Source organism: Mus pahari, chromosome 18 (assembly GCF_900095145.1).
Source record: "Mus pahari chromosome 18, PAHARI_EIJ_v1.1, whole genome shotgun sequence".
In the NCBI taxonomy this organism is placed as follows: Eukaryota; Metazoa; Chordata; class Mammalia; order Rodentia; family Muridae; genus Mus; species Mus pahari.
Window position 1 is genome coordinate 1259258 of NC_034607.1, and position 19469 is coordinate 1278726.

General features: G+C 36.7%; 1 protein-coding gene across 1 annotated transcript in view; it reads right to left on the minus strand.

Moving 5' to 3' along the window:
• Positions 1 to 4386: 4386 nt before the first annotated feature.
• The window catches only part of LOC110335397 (zinc finger protein 709-like), a 17780-nt gene continuing 2697 nt past the window's right edge, over positions 4387 to 19469 (minus strand). The window contains exons 2-4 of the mRNA XM_021217532.2: positions 8112 to 8238; positions 7848 to 7902; positions 4387 to 7046 (exon numbers count right to left, since the gene is read on the minus strand). Of these exons, the coding sequence (XP_021073191.1) occupies positions 5633 to 7046; positions 7848 to 7902; positions 8112 to 8238 (1596 nt within the window). The 3' untranslated portion in view covers positions 4387 to 5632. The remainder of the gene's footprint in view (positions 7047 to 7847; positions 7903 to 8111; positions 8239 to 19469) is intronic.

The window sequence follows — 19469 nt, forward strand, 5'->3', positions numbered from 1 at the left end:
GATGGTTATGAGCCACCATGTGGTTGCTGGGATTTGAACTCCAGACCTTCGGAAGAACAGTCGGGTGCTCTTGCCATCTCACCAGCCCTGTCCCTCACATTCTCACTGACTCCCTGTGGCTGCTCCATCATATCTCTATACTTCATGCCATACTTTGTATTTATTTTTAACTGAGTACAAACAGTACAAAACATGGCTATGATGTCATCCACTGGGGCTCGGGGATTCTATCAGTAATCACCATCCTAAAGAAAAATGACTCCCTTTTCCCATCATCCATCAACTTTCAACAACTTCTCAACCATAGGGATCCCCTTTCCAATCTTTGAGGGAATTTTTAACTGGTTTGATTTTGCACTTGTATAAGTAACAACTGTTTTGAGTTCATGTATATAATAGCCATGCCATGCCCCAAGGACAGCATTGTGCAGCTTCCCCCTACCCATGCCGTCCGATGTTCTTAAGCAGTGAAAAACAGAACAAAACGAAGCAAAACAAGGGGACTATTTACTTGAATTAGCCAATAAGATGTTATTGGTACAAAATATTAGTATTAAGGCCTCAGTACCATCCAAGTACTACAAGTACATGCAAAATGTTTCTGTTCATAACCATATTAACCCACGAAGGAGCCAGTGTTCTTTAAAAGAATGCAACGAACAGAATTTATACAGCATATTAAGAGGGATTTATTAGATTGATTTGTACAATCAGGGCATGGAAAATACAACAGTGCTATTTACAGACTGGAAAGATTGCTAAACAAGTATACAGAACAAGAGAGGCATGATACAAAAGCAGTCTGAACCTAAGGCTTGGAAGCCTCTTGAAGAGTTGCTAAGATAGGTGAATAATGGCAGGAAAAAAAATGCAAGTTTAAAACAAACAAGCAAACAAACAAACAAAACCTTAAAGTTTGCTCACTTCAGCTGTCCTGCCCACAGTATGATGCTTATATACAGGCTAGGAATTCGCAATGTCACTTTACTTATCCTCGTGTCCATTGCTTCTAGATATTGTATAAGGGCCTCATTGTGAAATGGAGTTTACATAAAAGGTGACCTTCAATCTAACCACTTAGTCAGCATTAATCAATAAACCAAGAGAGAACAACAGATCATATCCCAAGACTCATGATTACGATTTTGAAAATTATTGTATATATGTGTGTGTGGGTAACTGTACATACCACTGTGAGGGTGGAGGTCAAAGACTGCTTGGAGTCAGGTCTCCTCTTCATCTTTTTTGGTTTTTCAAAACAGGATTTCTCTGTAGATCTTGCTGTCCTAGAACTCTGCAGAGCAAGCTAGCCTAAAACTCCGAGATCTGTCTGCCTTGGCCTTCCAAGTGCTGGGATTAAAGGTGTGTACCACTAGCACACATCTCAGGCCTGGGGTAGAGTTCAGATCACGGTTGTGTGGTACTGTAACCCACCAAACCATCTTACTGGCCCACGAATGTTTTTAAAACCTTTCTTTTGTAATTATTCTGTGTATTGGTCTGGTGGCTGAAGTACATTAAAATGCTCTTACATTTTTAACACCTTTGTAACGAATACAATATCTATCTCAGTCTTTCATTTTACTTTTGGTTTTCAACCTTAAAGACAAGTGACTTTGCCTTTCCTTTGTATTTATTTGTGTCTCAGCTTTTTAAAGAAAGATTTATCTTTTGTTTTTTTTATGTGCACTTGTGGGGGTATATGCAATTATCTTTGAATGCCCACAGAATCCTGAAGAGAGCATTGGATCTGCTGGAGTTGGACTTATAGGCTATTGTGACCCACCCAACCTGGGCACTGGGAAGTGAACTTAGCAAGTGCTCCTTACTGCTAAGCCATTTCTCCACCCCATGACTCAGTTATATTAAATGTGCACATGCACATGAAAGCCAAAGGACAACCTTGGCTGTCAGTTACTCAGGTGCTGTCTATATTTTGTTGTTGTTTTGGCAGTCTTTCACTGGCTCCAAACTCATGAACCAAGCTAGGATGGCTGTACAGAGTCCCATGGTCTGTCTCCACCTACTCCAGCATTGGGTTATAAGGTTGTGTTACTTTTTTTTTTTTTTACTTGAGTTCTATGGTAAAAACCAGTTCTCCCTTCAAGTACTTTAGTTACTCAGTCCCTAATACTTGTGGTTACTTTTTTCCTCTAATTCTTTTAGAACCTGGCTTTCACAAGACTTCAACTGCGGTTGTTATGTGAAAAATTAATAAAAGCTTATTCTTGGTCCTAATGATAAGGATGATACAATGAAAAGGTCATGTTTACAGCTCTCAGAGCTGGATAAATGCCTTACTAGCCTCAGAATTCACACACAGAGCAAATAAATACCAAGAATTCAAAGAACCCTTAAAAGAGCTAATAAAATGAATAGAAGTCTAGCCAAAGAGCTCCAAATACTCAGTAAATATATAAAATTTATTTATTTCCTCTTCATACCAACTGTCAAAAATTAGAATTACTTTCTATTGTGGTATTTGACATTTACAGACATGTTTTATGTAATTCTGTTGCCCAGCTTATTATACATAAAATAGGTTTCCAAATGCCTAGAAAATAGAGACCAACAGAAATGAAAAGAGGAGACAAGGTACTCGGCTACCTTTTAAAAATGTTTGTGGTATTTTAAAGAACAACAAAAAATAATTTATTTGATGAAACAAATGAAATACAAATTTCCTATGAGCAAATCCTATTTACAAAGTTTAATTTCATTAAGAACCTTTATTTTGATCCTTGTTTTTTTCTTATTTTGGGAGTGGTGGGATCAAAGCCAAGGTGAAAAAGTTTGATAAGTGTTTGAAAGCTTATTGTTGTTGTTGTCTTTTTGAGACAGGGTGTAGCCCTGGTGTCTTGGAACTCTGTAGACCAAAGTTAGATCTGCCTGCCTCTGCCGCCTGAGTACTGGGATTAAAGGCGTCTGCTACCACCACCTGGGCTACTTTTATTTATTTATTTATTTATTTATTTATTTATTTATTTATTTATTTATTTATTTAGAGACAGGGTTTCTCTGTAACAGTTTGACCATCCTGACACCTTGTAAAACAGGCTGGCTTTGAACTCAAGAGATCCTCCTGTTTCTGCATCCTCAGTGCTGAGATTCAAAGCATGTGCCATCACTGCCCACTAAAAATGAATTCTAACTAGCTTTATTCCCTACTCTCTCTGCTTCTTTCTAGCCCTTCGACATGCAGGTGTGCTGCACTGTGGAGATAATATGTATACATAGACACAAAAGTAGCATGCACTACATAGCCTAAATGAATGGTCTATCACAAAATACACATGGTTTGATGGTTTTAACGAACTTTATACTAAGTAACACTGTAGGCGAAAAGTTAGTGTTCACCAGTTGGTTTTAAATATACATCTCAATCATTTTTCCCCATTTATTAGGATTTATCAGGATGCAATCTTATGGAGTCTAGGAAGCACTGGTATTAATGGAAAACAAAGTTCAGTATATTGTAATGAAATACTGAGTTGACAGCAGGGAAAACAAGTCCACACAATTGGGTCTAAATGCCTAGACACTAGGAAAAGTAAGTAATTCTCCTCAGTCACTAGGATAGATTAAAAACAGTGACATCCTGGACAGCTGTCTGAAAATTCAAACATAATCGCAATCATGAAAACACAATCACCACCTTTTTAAAATGAGATTAATTTGTACTCATGAGTCACTACTTCCCTTGTATCGCAACCTTCTCGGTGAGACCAATTCCAAAGGACAGATTTCAAAGGACAGAATTATATTCAATCACAAAGAATTTTTAACAGATAGAAACACCAGACTACATTAAAATGTAATCAGTTCATTCAAAATAAGTATCAAGCAGGTTAAAATTTGCATTTAATGAAGAATAACACCAACATTAATCTTACTAGAAAAGATTACTACAATTCATATATTTTATTGGAATAAATGGTATGGCCTTACTTATTTTTGACCAGAAAACTATTTATATCAGCATGGTATACTTGTTTTAATGAGCAATTAAAAGCTTGCAATAAAAGCTGAACAACATAAACATAAGGCAAAAATTACATGTTACACATCAGTTTCAAACTCTTCAAAATGACAATGGGTTTTAACATATAAAGATAATTCAATTTAAACTGTTGAATATGAAAGAATAACTGAAGGTCCCTTCTGAGCCAATGGGAAAGCTAACACTCTTTAATCTACTTACTAGAAAACAGCTAAAGAATCTAAAAGAATGTATAAAAATCAGCCAGAAAAATCAGTGGCACACACACTTCTCTAATTTCAGCAATTGGGAGGCAGATAGGCAGGGAGATCTCTGCAATTCAAGGCCAGTCTGGTATCCGTAGTGAGTTCCTAGAGAGACTATGTCTCAAAGAAAACCAAAAACCAACAAACCCAACAAACAACAACAACAACAACAACAACAAACCCAAAAGAAAACAACAGGACAAAAATCACATTTGGGGCTGATGACAAGGCTCAGTGAGTAAAGGTGCTTGCTAAGGAAGTCTGGTAGGGAAGCAACTCTTGAATGTTCTCCATACCTGTGCTGTGGCAGACACACACAAACATACTTGTACAAAATAAATAATAAAATACCAAAAACTTATTGGAAGAAAATATACATTAAAACTACAAAATATAAAATCTATGTAAGAATGTTACTCACAAGTATGCACCTAAATGTAAAGAAACTGCAAAATAATTAATATTATCAAAAAAGAACATGCCATAAAATAACAGCCTGAAAAATACTAACAGCAAGTATACCTTCATAACTTTACAGGAAACAAGATTATTCAAAATATACCTAAAGATTAAATATACTGGATGATTACAAATACATTTGAATTCAACAAATCTCACACAGCCTTCTAACAAAAGAAATTGCATTACTTGTTTTGAAAAACAGCAGCCATTAAATTGAAATTCAATTAATTTACCAAACAGACTTTTATCACCAAAATTCAAGTGGTTTCTTTATACAGTTGCTACTGTTGTTCCTTACAGTGTGTCTTGGGGGCTTTCTGTGGGCTCAATTTCCTGTTCTGCCCCAGTTTTCCTGCCACTGAAGAAACAGTCAGGTGAAATATTTATTTTATTTGCTAAACCATACTTAAAAAGTTTTTCAGTTATTTTTAAGTAAATGCTTAAGAATAGAACAAAAATAAAATCATTTATTACAGTTTTAGTGTATTTCAGGTTTTAATTAATAGTGTACAAAAAAATTGCCTGTTTCTTCACATTTCTTGCTTATACAATATTGAACTACATGAAAAAATGTAATGACTCTTATTTAAAATGTACAATTTTCTTTTATTTTGTACAATGACAATTTCACTTGGTTAGAAATTGTACTTCTTAAATCTCTCAAGCATTGCTCAAACCCTTCAGGTAGCCTAAGGTTTATTGAATGTTGTAATTCTCTAAACTTCCATTGCCCTAGTGTTAGACTAAAAGGCATGCACCAACAAGCCTGGTACAACAGGTTTTATATCCTATGTATACTTGCAATGTAACTAAAAATTACACAATTGCTCATATTCTCTTGGTTTCTCTCCATATTTCCTTCTTTTCTTATGATAACAGCAAGCTGGATACAAAGACTCTCAAATGATTTACATTGGTTTAAGTTCTATCCACTGGATTTCTTTTCACTGTGAGTTCTTTCATGTTGGTGAAGATATGTAGAACATGTGAAGGCTTTCCCACATTGCTTACATACATATGGTTTCTCTCCAGTGTGGTTTCTTTCATGTATTTGAAGGGATTTTGAAAAAGTGAATGCATGCCCACATTGTACACACACATAGGGTTTTTCTCCAGTGTGAATTCTTTCATGATTGTAACAAGCCCTATGTTGGATGAAGGCTTTCCCACATTGCTTACATGAATAAGGTTTCTCTCCAGTGTGAATTCTTTCATGTTTGTGAAGGTATGTGGAACATGTAAATGCTTTTCCACACTGCTTACAAACATAGGGTTTTTCTCCAGTGTGAATTCTCTCATGAATGTAACAGGCACTGGAATAGGTGAAGGCTTTTCCACAATGTTTGCAGGAGTAAGGTTTCTCTCCAGTGTGAATTCTTTCATGGATCAGAAGCTGAGAGGAACGAATGAATGCTTTCCCACACTGCTTACAAACATAGTGCTTCTCTCCAGTATGAGTTCTTTCATGATTGTTACGGGTTGTGGGATCACTGAAGGCTTTTCCACAGTGCTTACATAAATAAGGTTTCTCTCCAGTGTGAATTCTTTCATGTTTGCGAAGGTATGAAGAACGTCCAAATACTTTCCCACACTGCTTACATGCATAAAGTTTTTCTCGGGTGTGACTTCTTTCATGTTGGAGAAGGTGGTAAGAATGAATGCATGCTTTCCCACATTGTTTACACACATAAGGTCTGTCTCCAGTATGAGTTCGTTCATGGTTATAACAGGCCCTTGGATGAATGAAAGCTTTCCCACAATATTTACACGCAAATGTCTTCTCTCTGGTATGAATTTTATAATGTTTGATAAGGTGACTGGAATTAACAAAGGCTTCTCCACACTGCTTACACACAAATGGTTTTTCTCCAGTTTGTATTTTTTCATATGACTGACCATAACTACATGTCATGAGAGCTGTTTCAAGTTGCTTGTATTCATGGAGGTTACCACCAGTATGTGTTGTCTCATAATCTTGATCAGAAGTGAGACTCCTGCAGGGGTCATTAGACTGTTTATTTCCATATGGTTTCTCTTTGGAAGGATTCTCATGGGTAAGAAAAGACTCAGAATATGCAAAATCTTTCCAATATTTCTTATGCTTAATAGGCTTTTCCATACATTTCTGATACTCATATGGTTTCTCTACAGTTAGTACTCTGAGGTGCACATCTGATTGTGAAAGACCAATGACATCATTTTTACTTGCACTGTTTTCATATACTACTATTCCAGGAGGTATGTACTTATGCTTAACGATATGCTCTTGAATCTGTTGGTGCGTTTCTCTATACTGAATACCACGTTCAAATTCATAGAATCCTTCAACCATGAGAGTGCTGGGAAAGAAAAAAAAAAAAAAAGAACAGTACTAGTACTATAGTCTTATGGCTAGCCCGAGAAGTGTTGGAGGCTAGGTTTGCCACACTTGTTATTGTAATACTTAGAGCGTAAAGGTTGAAGAACTGCAAGTTTGAGGTCAACCTGAGCCACAAAGAAAGACCTCATATTAAGGGAAAACAATTTATAAACCTGAAAGGACTGAACACTGAGCTACAGGCCCTGAGGACATAATACAATCTTCTTAATTTCTCTAATATCATTGCTGTCTCCTAAAATAATCCACACATAGATTTACAAAAAGAATGGTGAAAAACACTGTAGATACACAGTGGTTTATTTTGCTCATTTCACGCTTTGTTCTTTACTTATCCTTATTTCATGGCTAGCTAATATCTTTCCCAATTCATCAAAATTGAATGTTCACTATGCAAAATGATGAGGGTCAGGTTTTATGGAATTGACATAGTTGAATATTTTTAATGGAATTTTATGAAGGTGTGTCACAATATATCCCAATATATTTTATATTCAAAGTCTAAGAATATATTAAATAATTTCATACTCAAAGGAAAAGTTTCTGTATAACGAGAGAATTGAAAAATGTCTCATACAGTGTAAAGTAGCAGGATATTGTATAACATTCCATTACAGAGTTAGGATTCCCCAATTCTGAATGGTCAAATTCAGTGCAGTTCACATTAAGCAAATTTGTAAATTTGGATTATTTACTTGGGTCTAAGATTTCCTATAACTTTCAAGTATTTGATGTAAATTCCTTTTCTTTGAGCATACATTACCTCGGATTTCTCCTAATATTTTGGTAATCTTCAATATTGTCTTCCTCAGTTTTCCCTGAAAGGTAAACCCAAAGAAAGTATTATTCAACATTACATTAAAAATCATTACATTCTAGTTTCCCCCACACCCTGTAGTACAATGTAACAAGACATGCAATATTCACCAACATCTTTCAGTATTTCAAATTATTCAAGTACACAGATCAATAAGAAACAGTTATTTTTCTGAATGAACAAGGAAAAGTTATCATGCTGTATTGTTACCTATGGAGATCAGGTTGCTAAAGGTCTCCTTCATCACATCTCTGTAGAGCTCCTTTTGATAAGAATCCAGCAGAGCCCACTCTCCTAAGGTGAAGTTCACAGCCACATCCTCGAAGGTCACTGGTTCCTAAAGTAATCCACATACATTTACAAGACTAATGGTAGAAAAACCTGGAAACACAGTGTGACTTGACTGCTTTACTTCATGATTTGTTCTTCATATATTCCCTATGCATCATGGTTGACATTACTTTTAGTATTTATAAATAGTAAATACTCATTTTCTATTTATTCTAACTCTCACACTGTCACACAGTTCTGATGCTAATATGGAACAATATGATAAATGAACACCAGAACATGACTATCTCTTGTGATGCTAGCCTCAGTATTCTCTGAATCCTGCATCTTTATTAATTTGGAATACATTAGAGTAGACACCAGCTCTAGTGAGCCTAAATGTTAGTAGAAATGTCTATTTGTCAATAATAGTTAATTATGAAAACTGAGGACACTCACTGGAATAGATACAACCAGCTTAATGGTAAAGGGGGAATCCCCGCCATGCAATGCTTTATAACAATGTAGTATTTTAAGTACTCCTAGTATCTTTCCAACTTTTTGCCTATTTCTGACATGCTAAGAGATTGTCTCTGATCAAAACCCAATGGAAATCTGGTTGAACTCTTTCTTATCAAGACTGAGAATATGCCAGGCATGGTGACACATGCCTTTAATGCCATACTCAAGGGGCACAAGTAGATCTCTGTGAATTCAAGGTCAGTCTTGCTTACATAGCAAATTCCAGGACCCCTAGCACTACCTAGTAAAACCTTGACCAAAAAGAAGAAAGGAAGGAAGGAAGGAAGGAAGGAAGGAAGGAAGGAAGGAAGGAAGGAAGGAAGGAAAAAGGAAGGAAAGGAGGGAAGGAAGGGAGGAAGAAAGGAAGAAAGAGACTGAGAATGTCAGCCCCAAACAAAATATTTTTATCAACTCCACCTCCACCCCTCCAAGCCTCAGAGAACATCAGAAAGAGGTGCAAAGAATTTAAGAGCCAGAGGGTGGACAGGAGTGCTATAAAATGCTGACTTCTGAACATAACATGGCTATTGTACTTGTGAATTTACAACAGCTATGGTTACCCGTACAAGATAAACCCAGCCAAAATTCTGGCATAAACAGGGAAATTCTCTCCATGTTCCCACCTTTACTAAGGAGTTGCTGGCAGTGGGTAGCTGCTGGAGGATGGAGAAGCACTCTTCCTTTAGGGTGTGGCCACTGGTAGTTTTCTATGCTTCAGTGGATGGAACCATACCAGTGCACATATGGGATGTACTAAATGAGCTTAATGCCTTATAAGGAAGAAAAAAAAAAGATATGAAGTTGGGGAGGGGCATGTTAGGAAGGACAGTTAGGAAGTTAGAGGTGGAAAATGGAAGGCAGATATGATCATTATTATGCATATAATTCTCATAAAATAAAAAATATATAAACAATCTCATCTGGTATGATAGATAACATGAAACATCTTCTGTCAAAGTGTGTTACACCAAGGTCAGACAAGAAAGCTTGTGGCCAAATTGGCAGCCTGAGTTGCATCACTGAAAGAAGAGAACTAACTTCTGAAGCCTGACCCTGACCCACACTCTCTGTACTCCAGTGGATGGTAACATAGCCATGCATTGTATGGGCCCAATCCATTACCACTTTTGGGCAAGTGGTCCTGGGCTGTATAATTAAGCAAAAGAATTTTCACCCCGTGAGGCCAATACCATAATAAGAATACGAAGTCATAATAGAGGAGAAAACTCTTACAAATAGAAAGTTTAAAATCCTTCTGAAATAACAGATTACATATATGAGTATGTAATACTATCAAAATGACACCAGACTTCTCAAAAGAGACTATGAAAGCTAGAAGATCCTGGGCAGATGTCATACAGACACTAAAAGAACACAAATGCCAGCCCAGGCTACTATACCCAGCAAAACTCTCAATTACCATATATGGAGAAAACAAGCTATTCCATGACAAAACCAAATTTATACACTATCTTTCCACAAATCCAGCCCTACAAAGTATAACAGATGGAAAACTCCAACACAAGGAGGGAAACTACACCCTAGAAAAAGCAAGAAAGCAATCTTCTTTCAACAAACCCCAAATAAGATAGCCACACAAACATAATTTCACCTCTAACAATAAAACTAACTGGAGGCAACGATCACTATTCTTTAATATCTCTTAGACTAACAGACTGGATATGAGAACAGAACCCAGAATTTTGCTGCATACAGGAAACACACCTCAGTGACAAAAACAGACACTACCTCAAAGTAAAAGGCTGGAAAACAAATTTTCAAACAAATGTTCCCAAGAAACAGGCTGAAGTAGCCATTCTAGGATCGAATAAAATCAACTTTCAACCAAAAGTTATCAGAACAGATAAGGAGAGAAACTTCATACTCATCACAGGAAAAATCTACCAAGATGAACTCTCAATTCTGAACATCTATGCTCCAAAAGGAAGGGCACACACACTCACAAAAGACACTTTACTAAACCTCAAAGCACACATTGCATCTTACACAATAATTGTAGGGGACTTCAACACCCCACTCTCAGCAATGGACACATCACCAAAGCAGAAACTAAACAAAGATACAGTGAAACGAACAGAATTTATGAACCAAATGGATTTAACAGATAACTATAGAACATTTTATCCTAAGACAAAAGAATATACCTTCTCAGCACCTCATGGTACCTTCTCCAAAATTCACCNTATAATTGGNCACAAAACAGGCCTCAATAGATACAAGAAGATTGAAATAATCCCATGCATCCTACCAGATCATCAAGGACTAAGGTTGGTCTTCAATAACAACAAAAACAACAGAAAGCCCACATACACATGGAAGCTGAACAACCCTCTATTCATTGATATTTTATTCAAGGAAGAAACAAAGAAAGAAATTAAAGACTTTTTAGAATACAAAGAAACTGATGGCACAACATGACGAACTTATAGGACACAGTGAAAGCAATGCTGGGAGGAAAACTCATAGCTCTAAGTGCCTCCAAAAAGAAACTGGAGAGAGCATACACTAACAGCTTAACAGCACATCTGAAAGCTCTAGAACGAAAAGAAGCATATACACCGAAGTGGAGGAGATGCAGGAAATAATCAAACTCAGGTTTGAAACAATCAAGTAGAAACAAAAAGAACTATACAAAGAATCACCTAAACCAGGAGCTGGTTCTTTGAGGAAATCAACAAGATAGATAAGCCATTAGTCAGACTTATCAGAGGGCACAGATACAGTAACCCAATTAACAAAACCAGAAATAAAAAGGGAGACATAAAAACAGAAAACAAGGAAATCCAAAAAAAATCATCAGATCTTACTATAAAAACCTATACTCAACAAAACTAGAAAATCTGAATGAAATGGACAATTTTCTAAACAGATACCAGGTACCAAAGTTAAATCAGGATCAGATAAACCATCTAAACAGTCCCATAACACCTAAAGAAATAAAAGCAGTTATTAAAAGTCTCCCAACCGAAAAAAAGCCCAGGGCCAGATGTGTTTACTGAAGAATTCTATTAGACCTTTAACGAAGACCTAATACCGACACTCTTCAAACTATTCCACAAAACAGAAACAGACGGAACATTACCCAACTTATTCTATAAAGCCACCACAATTGTGCTCATAGTAAAAGCAATATACAGCAAACGAGTAGCCAACAACAAGCTAAATGGAGAGAAAGTTGAAGCAATCCCACTAAAATCAGAGTCTACTCAAGGCTACCTGCCCTCTCCCTACCTATTCAATATAGTAGTTGAAGTTCTAGCCAGGACAATTAGACAATAAAAGGAGGTCAAAGTGATACAAATTGGAAAAGAAGAAGTTAAAATATCACTTTTTGCAGATATATGATAGTATACTTAAGTAACTCCAAAAATTCCATCAGAGAATTCCTAAAACTGATATACAACTTCAGCAAAGAGGCTGGATATAAAATTAACTCAAATAAATCAGTAGCCTTCCTATACTCAAATGATAAATGGACTGAGAATGAAATTAGTGAAACGGCACCCTTCACAATAGTCTCAAATAATATTAAATACCTTGGTGTGCCTCTAATCAAGCAAGTGAAAGATCTGTATGACAAGAACTTCAAGTCTCTGAAGAAAGAAATTGAAAATTTCAGAAGAGGGAAAGATCTCCCATGCTCATGGGTTAGCAGTTTTAATATACTAAATCTTACTGAAAGCAATCTACAGATTCAATGTATTCCCCATCAAAATTCCAACTCAATCCTTCATAGAGTTAGTAAGAGCAATTTTCAGATTCATTTGGAAAAACAAAAAACCCAGGATAGTTAACACTATTCTTAATAATAAAAGAACTTCTGAGGGAATCACCATCCCTGACCTCAAGCTGTACTACAGAGCAATAGTGATAACAACTGTATGGTATTGGTACAGAAACAGGTAGGTACATCAATGGAACAAAATTGAAGATGCATGAATGAAGCCACACACCTATGGTCACTTGATCTTTGACAAAGGAGCTAAAACCATCCATTGGAAAAAAGGCAGCACTTTCAACAAATGGTGCTGGTTCAACCGTCAGTCAGCAAGTAGAAGAATGTAAATCGATCCATTTTTATCTCATTGTACAAAGTTCAAGTCTAGGGGATCAAGGACCTCCACATAAAACCAGATACAATGAATCTAATAGAAGAGACAGTGGGAAAGAGCCTTGAACACTTGGGCACAGGGGAAATTTTCCTGAACAGAACACCAATGGCTTATGCTTTTAGATCAAGAATTGACAAGTAGGACCTCATAAAATTGCAAAGCTTTTGTAAATCAAAGGACACCATCAATAGGACAAAATGGCAACCAACTGATTGGGAAAAGATATTTACCAACCCTACATCTTATAGAGGGGTAATATCCAATATATACAAAGAACTCAAGAAGTTAGACTCCAGAGAACCAAATAATCTTATTTTAAAAATGCAGTACAGAGCAAAACAAAGAATTTTCAACTGAGGAATATCGAATGGCCAAAAAGCACCTAGAGAAATGTTGAACATTCTTTGTCATCAGCAAATGCAAATCAAAACAAGCCCGAGATTCCACCTCACACCAATTAGAATGGCTAACATAAAAACTCAGGTGACAGCAGATGCTGGTGAGGATGTAAAGAAAGAGGAATACGCCTCCACTGTTGGTGGGATTTTAAGCTGGTACAGTCACTCTGGAAATCAGTCTGGTGGTTTCACAGAAAATTGGACATAGTTCTACTTGAGGACCCAACTATACCACTCCAGGGAATATACCCAAAAGATGCTCCAACATTTAACAAGGACACATGCTCCACTATGTTCATAGCAACATTTTTTTTTAATAGCTAGAAGCTGGAAAGAACCCAGATGTCCTTCAACAGAAGAATGGATACACAAAATATATACATTTACACAATGGAGTACTACTCAGCTATTAAAAACAATGACTTAATGAAATTCTTAGGCAAATAGATGGAACTAGAAGACATCATCCTGAGTGAAGTTACACAGATACAAAAGAACACACATCCTATGCACTCACTTTTAAGTGGATATTAGCCTAAAAGCTCGGAATACCCAAGATCCACAGACCTCATGAAGCTCAAGAAGGAAGATCAAAGTGTGGATGCTTCAGTTCTTCTTAGAAGGAACAAAATACTCACAGGAGGAATTATGGAGACAAAATGTGGAACAGAGACTGAAGGAAAGGCCTCCTGAGACTGCCCCACCTGGGGCTCCATCTCATATGCAGATAACAAACCCAGACACTATTGCAGATGCCAAGAAGTGCTTGCTGACAGGAGCCTGATAAAGCTGTCTCATGAGAGGTTCTTTCAGAGCCTGACAAATACAGAGGTAACCATTGGACTGAGCATGGGGTCGCCAATGGAGGAGTTAAAGGACTGAAGGAGCTGAAGGGGTTTGCAACCCATAGGAAGAAAAACAGTATCAACAAACTAGACCCCTCAGAGCTCCCAGGAACTAAACCACAACCAGAATACACATGGAGGGTTCTATGGCTCCAGCTGTATATGTAGCAGAGGATGGCCTTGTTGGACATCAATGGGAGGAGAGGCCCTTTGTCCTGGGAAGGCTCCATGCCCTAGTGTAAGGGAATGCTAAGGCAGGGAGGCAGTAGTGGATGGGCAGGTGGGTGAGCACCCTCATAGAAACAGAGGGAGGTAGGATGGGATAGGGGGTTTCTGGAGGGGAAATTGAGACGAGAAAGTGGATAACATTTGAAATGTAATAATAAAATATCCAATAAAAAAAATAAAATAAATCAAAGGATCCTTTTACTCTGCCATCTAATAATGCTGATTCTTCTGGGGGTGGGGGAGAGAGTCTAAATATAAGAATAACAGGAATAGAGGAAGCAAAAGAAACCCATGTCAAAGGCACAGGAAGTATTTTCAACAAAATCTTAGAAGAAAATTTTCTTTTTAAAAAATACTGGATAGACTGAATCACAAAAGAAATGCACCTTGGGAATCTGTTAACATACAGATTGTACAGAACAAAGAAAGAATATTAAAGGCTTTAAGGGAAAAAGAGCAAATAGAATATTAAGGCAGACCTATTAGAATAACACCTACCTCTTCACTGGAGACTCTAAAATTAGACAAAAAGGCTACTATATCCAGCAAAACTTACAATCACAATAGATGGAGAAAATTAGACCTTGCATGAGCAATATCTATTTACAAATCTAGGCCTACAGAAACTCCAAGATCAAGAAGTTATCATACCCAAGAAAACAGAGGGAATAAATCCCAGACCAGTAAGCAACACACACACACACACACACACACACACACACACACACACACACACACACCAAAATAATAGGAATCAACAAATACTGCTTATTAGTATTTGTCAACATCAATATTCTCAATTCCTCAATAACAAGAAACAGACTAACAGATTGGATTTGAAAATAGGATCCATTCTTCTGCTGCATCCAGGAAACATGATTTAAAATGGACACGATACATCACTTTTGGTTAAAAGGATGGAACATTATACTCCAAGATAAGGGACCTGAGAACCAAGCCAGTGTAGCCACTTTAGTATCTGACAAAATAAACTACAAACCGAAACTAATTAGAAGCAGTAACTAAGGACTAATCAAAGAGGGAAAAAAAAAATCCATCAAGAGGACATGCCAATTCTTAACATCTATGTTCAAACCACAAGAGGACCCAGGTTTGTAAAAGAACTACACCTACAATTTAAATCACATGTTGAACCTCATACACTGATAGTGGGAGACTTCAATACCTCACTCTTGTCAACAGACAAAAACCTAAATAGAGACACATCGGAGCTAACTGAAGTTATAAACTAAATGGACTTAACAGATATTGAAAATTACACCCAAACACAAAAGACTATACCTTCTCAGCACCACATGGAACAGTTTCCCAAACTGACCACATATGTGGACACAAAGAAGTTTCAACAGGTACAAGGAATTTGAAATAACTCCCCCTCTCCTATCTGACCACCTTGGATTAATGCTGGGTATTAACAACAGAAACAACTGAAAGGTTACAAACTCATGGAAACTGAACTCTCTACTGATTGAAAAATGGGTCAAAACAGAAATTAAAGACTTTTTAAGAACTGAATGAAAATGAATACACAACACACTCAAACTTATGGACATATTAGAGGTCTAAGAGGCAAGTTCATAGCACTAAGTGCCTACATTAAAAACCTGAATAGATCTCATACTAATAACTTATCAGCACACCCAAACAAACAAACACGCAAACAAACGTACAAAGAATCAATGAAGCAGACTTGGTTCTTTGAGAAAATCAGTAAGATTGAAAAACACTTACCCAAATTAGTAAAAAGCAGAGAGAAGATCCAAATCAACAACACAACAACAAACCTCGGACTTTGGTGGCTTTGTGCATAATTCTATCAGGCTTTAAAAGCAGAATGAATGCCAACCATCCTCCAATTATTCCACAAAACAGAAGGAACTCTGCCTAATTCTTTTTACCAGGCAACAGTTACCATGATATCTAAACTTTATAAATAAGAAATTTACTTTCAATAAAGAAAATTACTGATCCATTTCACTTATAAGCATATATGCAAAAATTCTCAACAATATAGTTGCAAACTGAATTGAAGAACACATGACAAAGATCATCCACTATGATCAAGTAGACTTCATCCCAGAGATGCACGGGTGGTTTAATTAATACATGTAAACCACCATGTAAAAAAAATGAAAATACACACACACACACACACACACACACACACACACACACACGATCATCTCATTAGCTGCAGAAAGGGCCTTTGACAAAATCCAATGTCCCTTCATAACAAAAATCCTGGAGAGATTAGGAATACAAATAACATATCTCAACATAACAGAAGCAGTTTATAGCAAGCTGATAGTCAACATCAAATTAAATGGAGAGAAGCTCAAAGCAATTCCACTAAAAGAAGAACAAGACAGGGTTGTGTACTCTCTCCATATCTATATATGTACTTTTAAGTTTTAGCTAGAGCAATAAGACAACTAAAGGAGATCAAGGAGATACAAAATGGAAAGAAAGAAGTCAAAGGATCATTAATTTGTAGACAATATAATAGTACACAAAATAATCCTAAAATTTCCACCAGGGTACTCCTACAGTTGATAAGCACCTTCAACAAAGTAGCTGGATACAAAATTAAGTCACAAAAAAATCAGTAGCCTTCACACACACACACANANAGAGAGAGAGAGAGAGAGAGAGAGAGAGAGAGAGAGAGAGAGAGAGAATGAAACAAAACAAAAGAAAACAAAAAAACAAGCAGTCTGAGAAAGAAAACACCCTTCGCAATAGCTTCAAATAATATAAAATATCTTGGGGGTAACTCTAACCAAACACATGAATGACCTGTATGATAAAAACTTTAATTAAAGAAGACATCAGAAGTTGGGAAGGTCTCCCATGCTTATGGATCACTAGGATTAATGATCAGGAAATTAATTAATAATTAATGATTAGGAAAAATGATCATCTTATCAAAACTAATTTACAGATTCAATGCAATCCCCATCAAAATTCCACACAATAATTTACAGATCTTCAAAGAACAATTTCAGCTTCATATAGAAACATAAAAAACCCAGGATAGTTAAAAACAATCTCAACTAATAAAAGAACTGCAAGGAGGTATCACCATCCCCCATTTCAAGTTGTACTATAGAGCTGTAATAACAAAAACAGCACAATATTGGACAAGACACAATGATCAATGGAATCACATTGAAGACCCAGACATAAACAAACACACCTATTATCTTAGTTTGGATTTCATTGCTGTGAAGTCACAGCACAACCACAACAATTCTTATCAAGGAAAACTTTTAATTGGAGCTGGCTTACATTTCGAGGTATAGTCCATTATTATCATAACAGGAAGAATGGCAACATGCAGGCAGACATGGTCCTACAGGAGCTGAGAGTTCTACATCTTGATCCCAAGGCAGCAGAAGGAAACTGTGTGTTGCACTGAGTATAGCTTGAGCACAGGAGGCTTCACAGCCTGTCCCCACAGTGACACACTTACTCCAACAAGGCTACACCCCCTAATAGTGCCACACCCTATGAACCATGCATTCAAATACATGAGTCTATGGGGCTCTACGTATTCAAACCGCCACATTTATGGCCAACTGATTTTTTAATATAGAAGCCAGAAATACAGAATAGAAAAAGAAAGCACCTTCAACAAATAGTGCTGGTCAAGCAAGATAGCTGAGTATAAAAGAATTGCAACACACTCATATTCATTACCGTGCACAATACTCAACTCAAAATGGATCAAAGACATTAGCATAAAGCCAGATACACTGAACCTGATAGAAGAAAATGTGGGAAATAGCCTTGAACTCATTGGTATAAGAAAAAGTTTCTGAACAGAACACCATTAACACAAGCAGTAAGTGCAACAATTAGTAAACGGAACCTTGTACGGCAAAGGGCACCATCATTTAGTAAAAGTAGTATCCTATCCTATGGTATGTGGAAAATTTTTACCAATTCCACATCCAATAGAGAATAACCAAAATATACAAAAGAACTAAAAGCAAAACAAAAACTAAAACCAACAAAGCAACCAAACAACAACAGCAGCAAAAAACAAAACAAAACAAAACAAAAAAACCCAAAACCAAAAAAAAAAACACATTAGATATCAAGAAAATAAAAAACCCAAATAAAAAAATAGGGTACACATCCAGAGAATACTCAAAAGAGGAAATTTGAATGGCTAAAACACAAAGAAATATTCAATATCCTTAGCTGCCATGGAAATGTAAATCAAACTACTTTGATATTCCATCTTCTACCTCTCAAAATGGCGAAGATCAATAAAACACGTGACAGATCATGCTAACGAAGTGTGCAGTAAAAGGAATCCTTAGTCATCATTGCTGACAGGAGTGCAAACATGTCCAGCCACTATGGCAAACAGTGTGGCTGTTCTTCCCGTGGCATATACTCAAAGACACCTCTATCCTATGCAGGGACACTTGCTAAACTGTTTTCATTACTGCTCTATTGATAACCAAAAAGTAGGAACAACTTAGATGTACCTCAACAGAAGAATGAATAAAAACAAACAAAAAAATTGTACATTGACACAGTAGACTCAACCATTAAGAAAAATGAAATTCACAGGTAAATGCATGGAACAACAAAAAAAAAAAAACCATCATGAATAAAGTATCACAGACCTAGAAAGAAAAATATGATCAGTGCCTTGCTCAGTCATCAGCAGAGTAGCTTCATTCTGGAACATATGGGAACAAATACAGAGACTCATAGCCAGACATTATTCATTGAATGAGAGTCCTTGGAACACTCAGCCCTACAAAATCCTTCCCCCAGATTTTAGGGAACACTTTGGAAGAGGAAGTAGAAAGAGTGTAAGACCCAGGGGGAATGGAGATCATGAAGAAAACAAGGCCATCTAAAAATCAACTTGATTGTGAACTCAGAGACTGAAGCAGTATGCATAAGGCCTGCACAGGTCTGCATATATTATGGTTTCCAGTTTCTCATTGGGATTCTTGAGTGTGCATGTGAGTGGGACTCTGATTCTTGTGTGCATGTGAGTGGGTCTGATTCTTGTGTGCATGTGAGTGGATCTGATTCTTGTGTGCATGTGAGTGGGTCTCTGATTCTTATGTGCATGTGAGTGGGTCTGATTCTTGTGTGCATGTGAGTGGGTCTCTGATTCTTGTG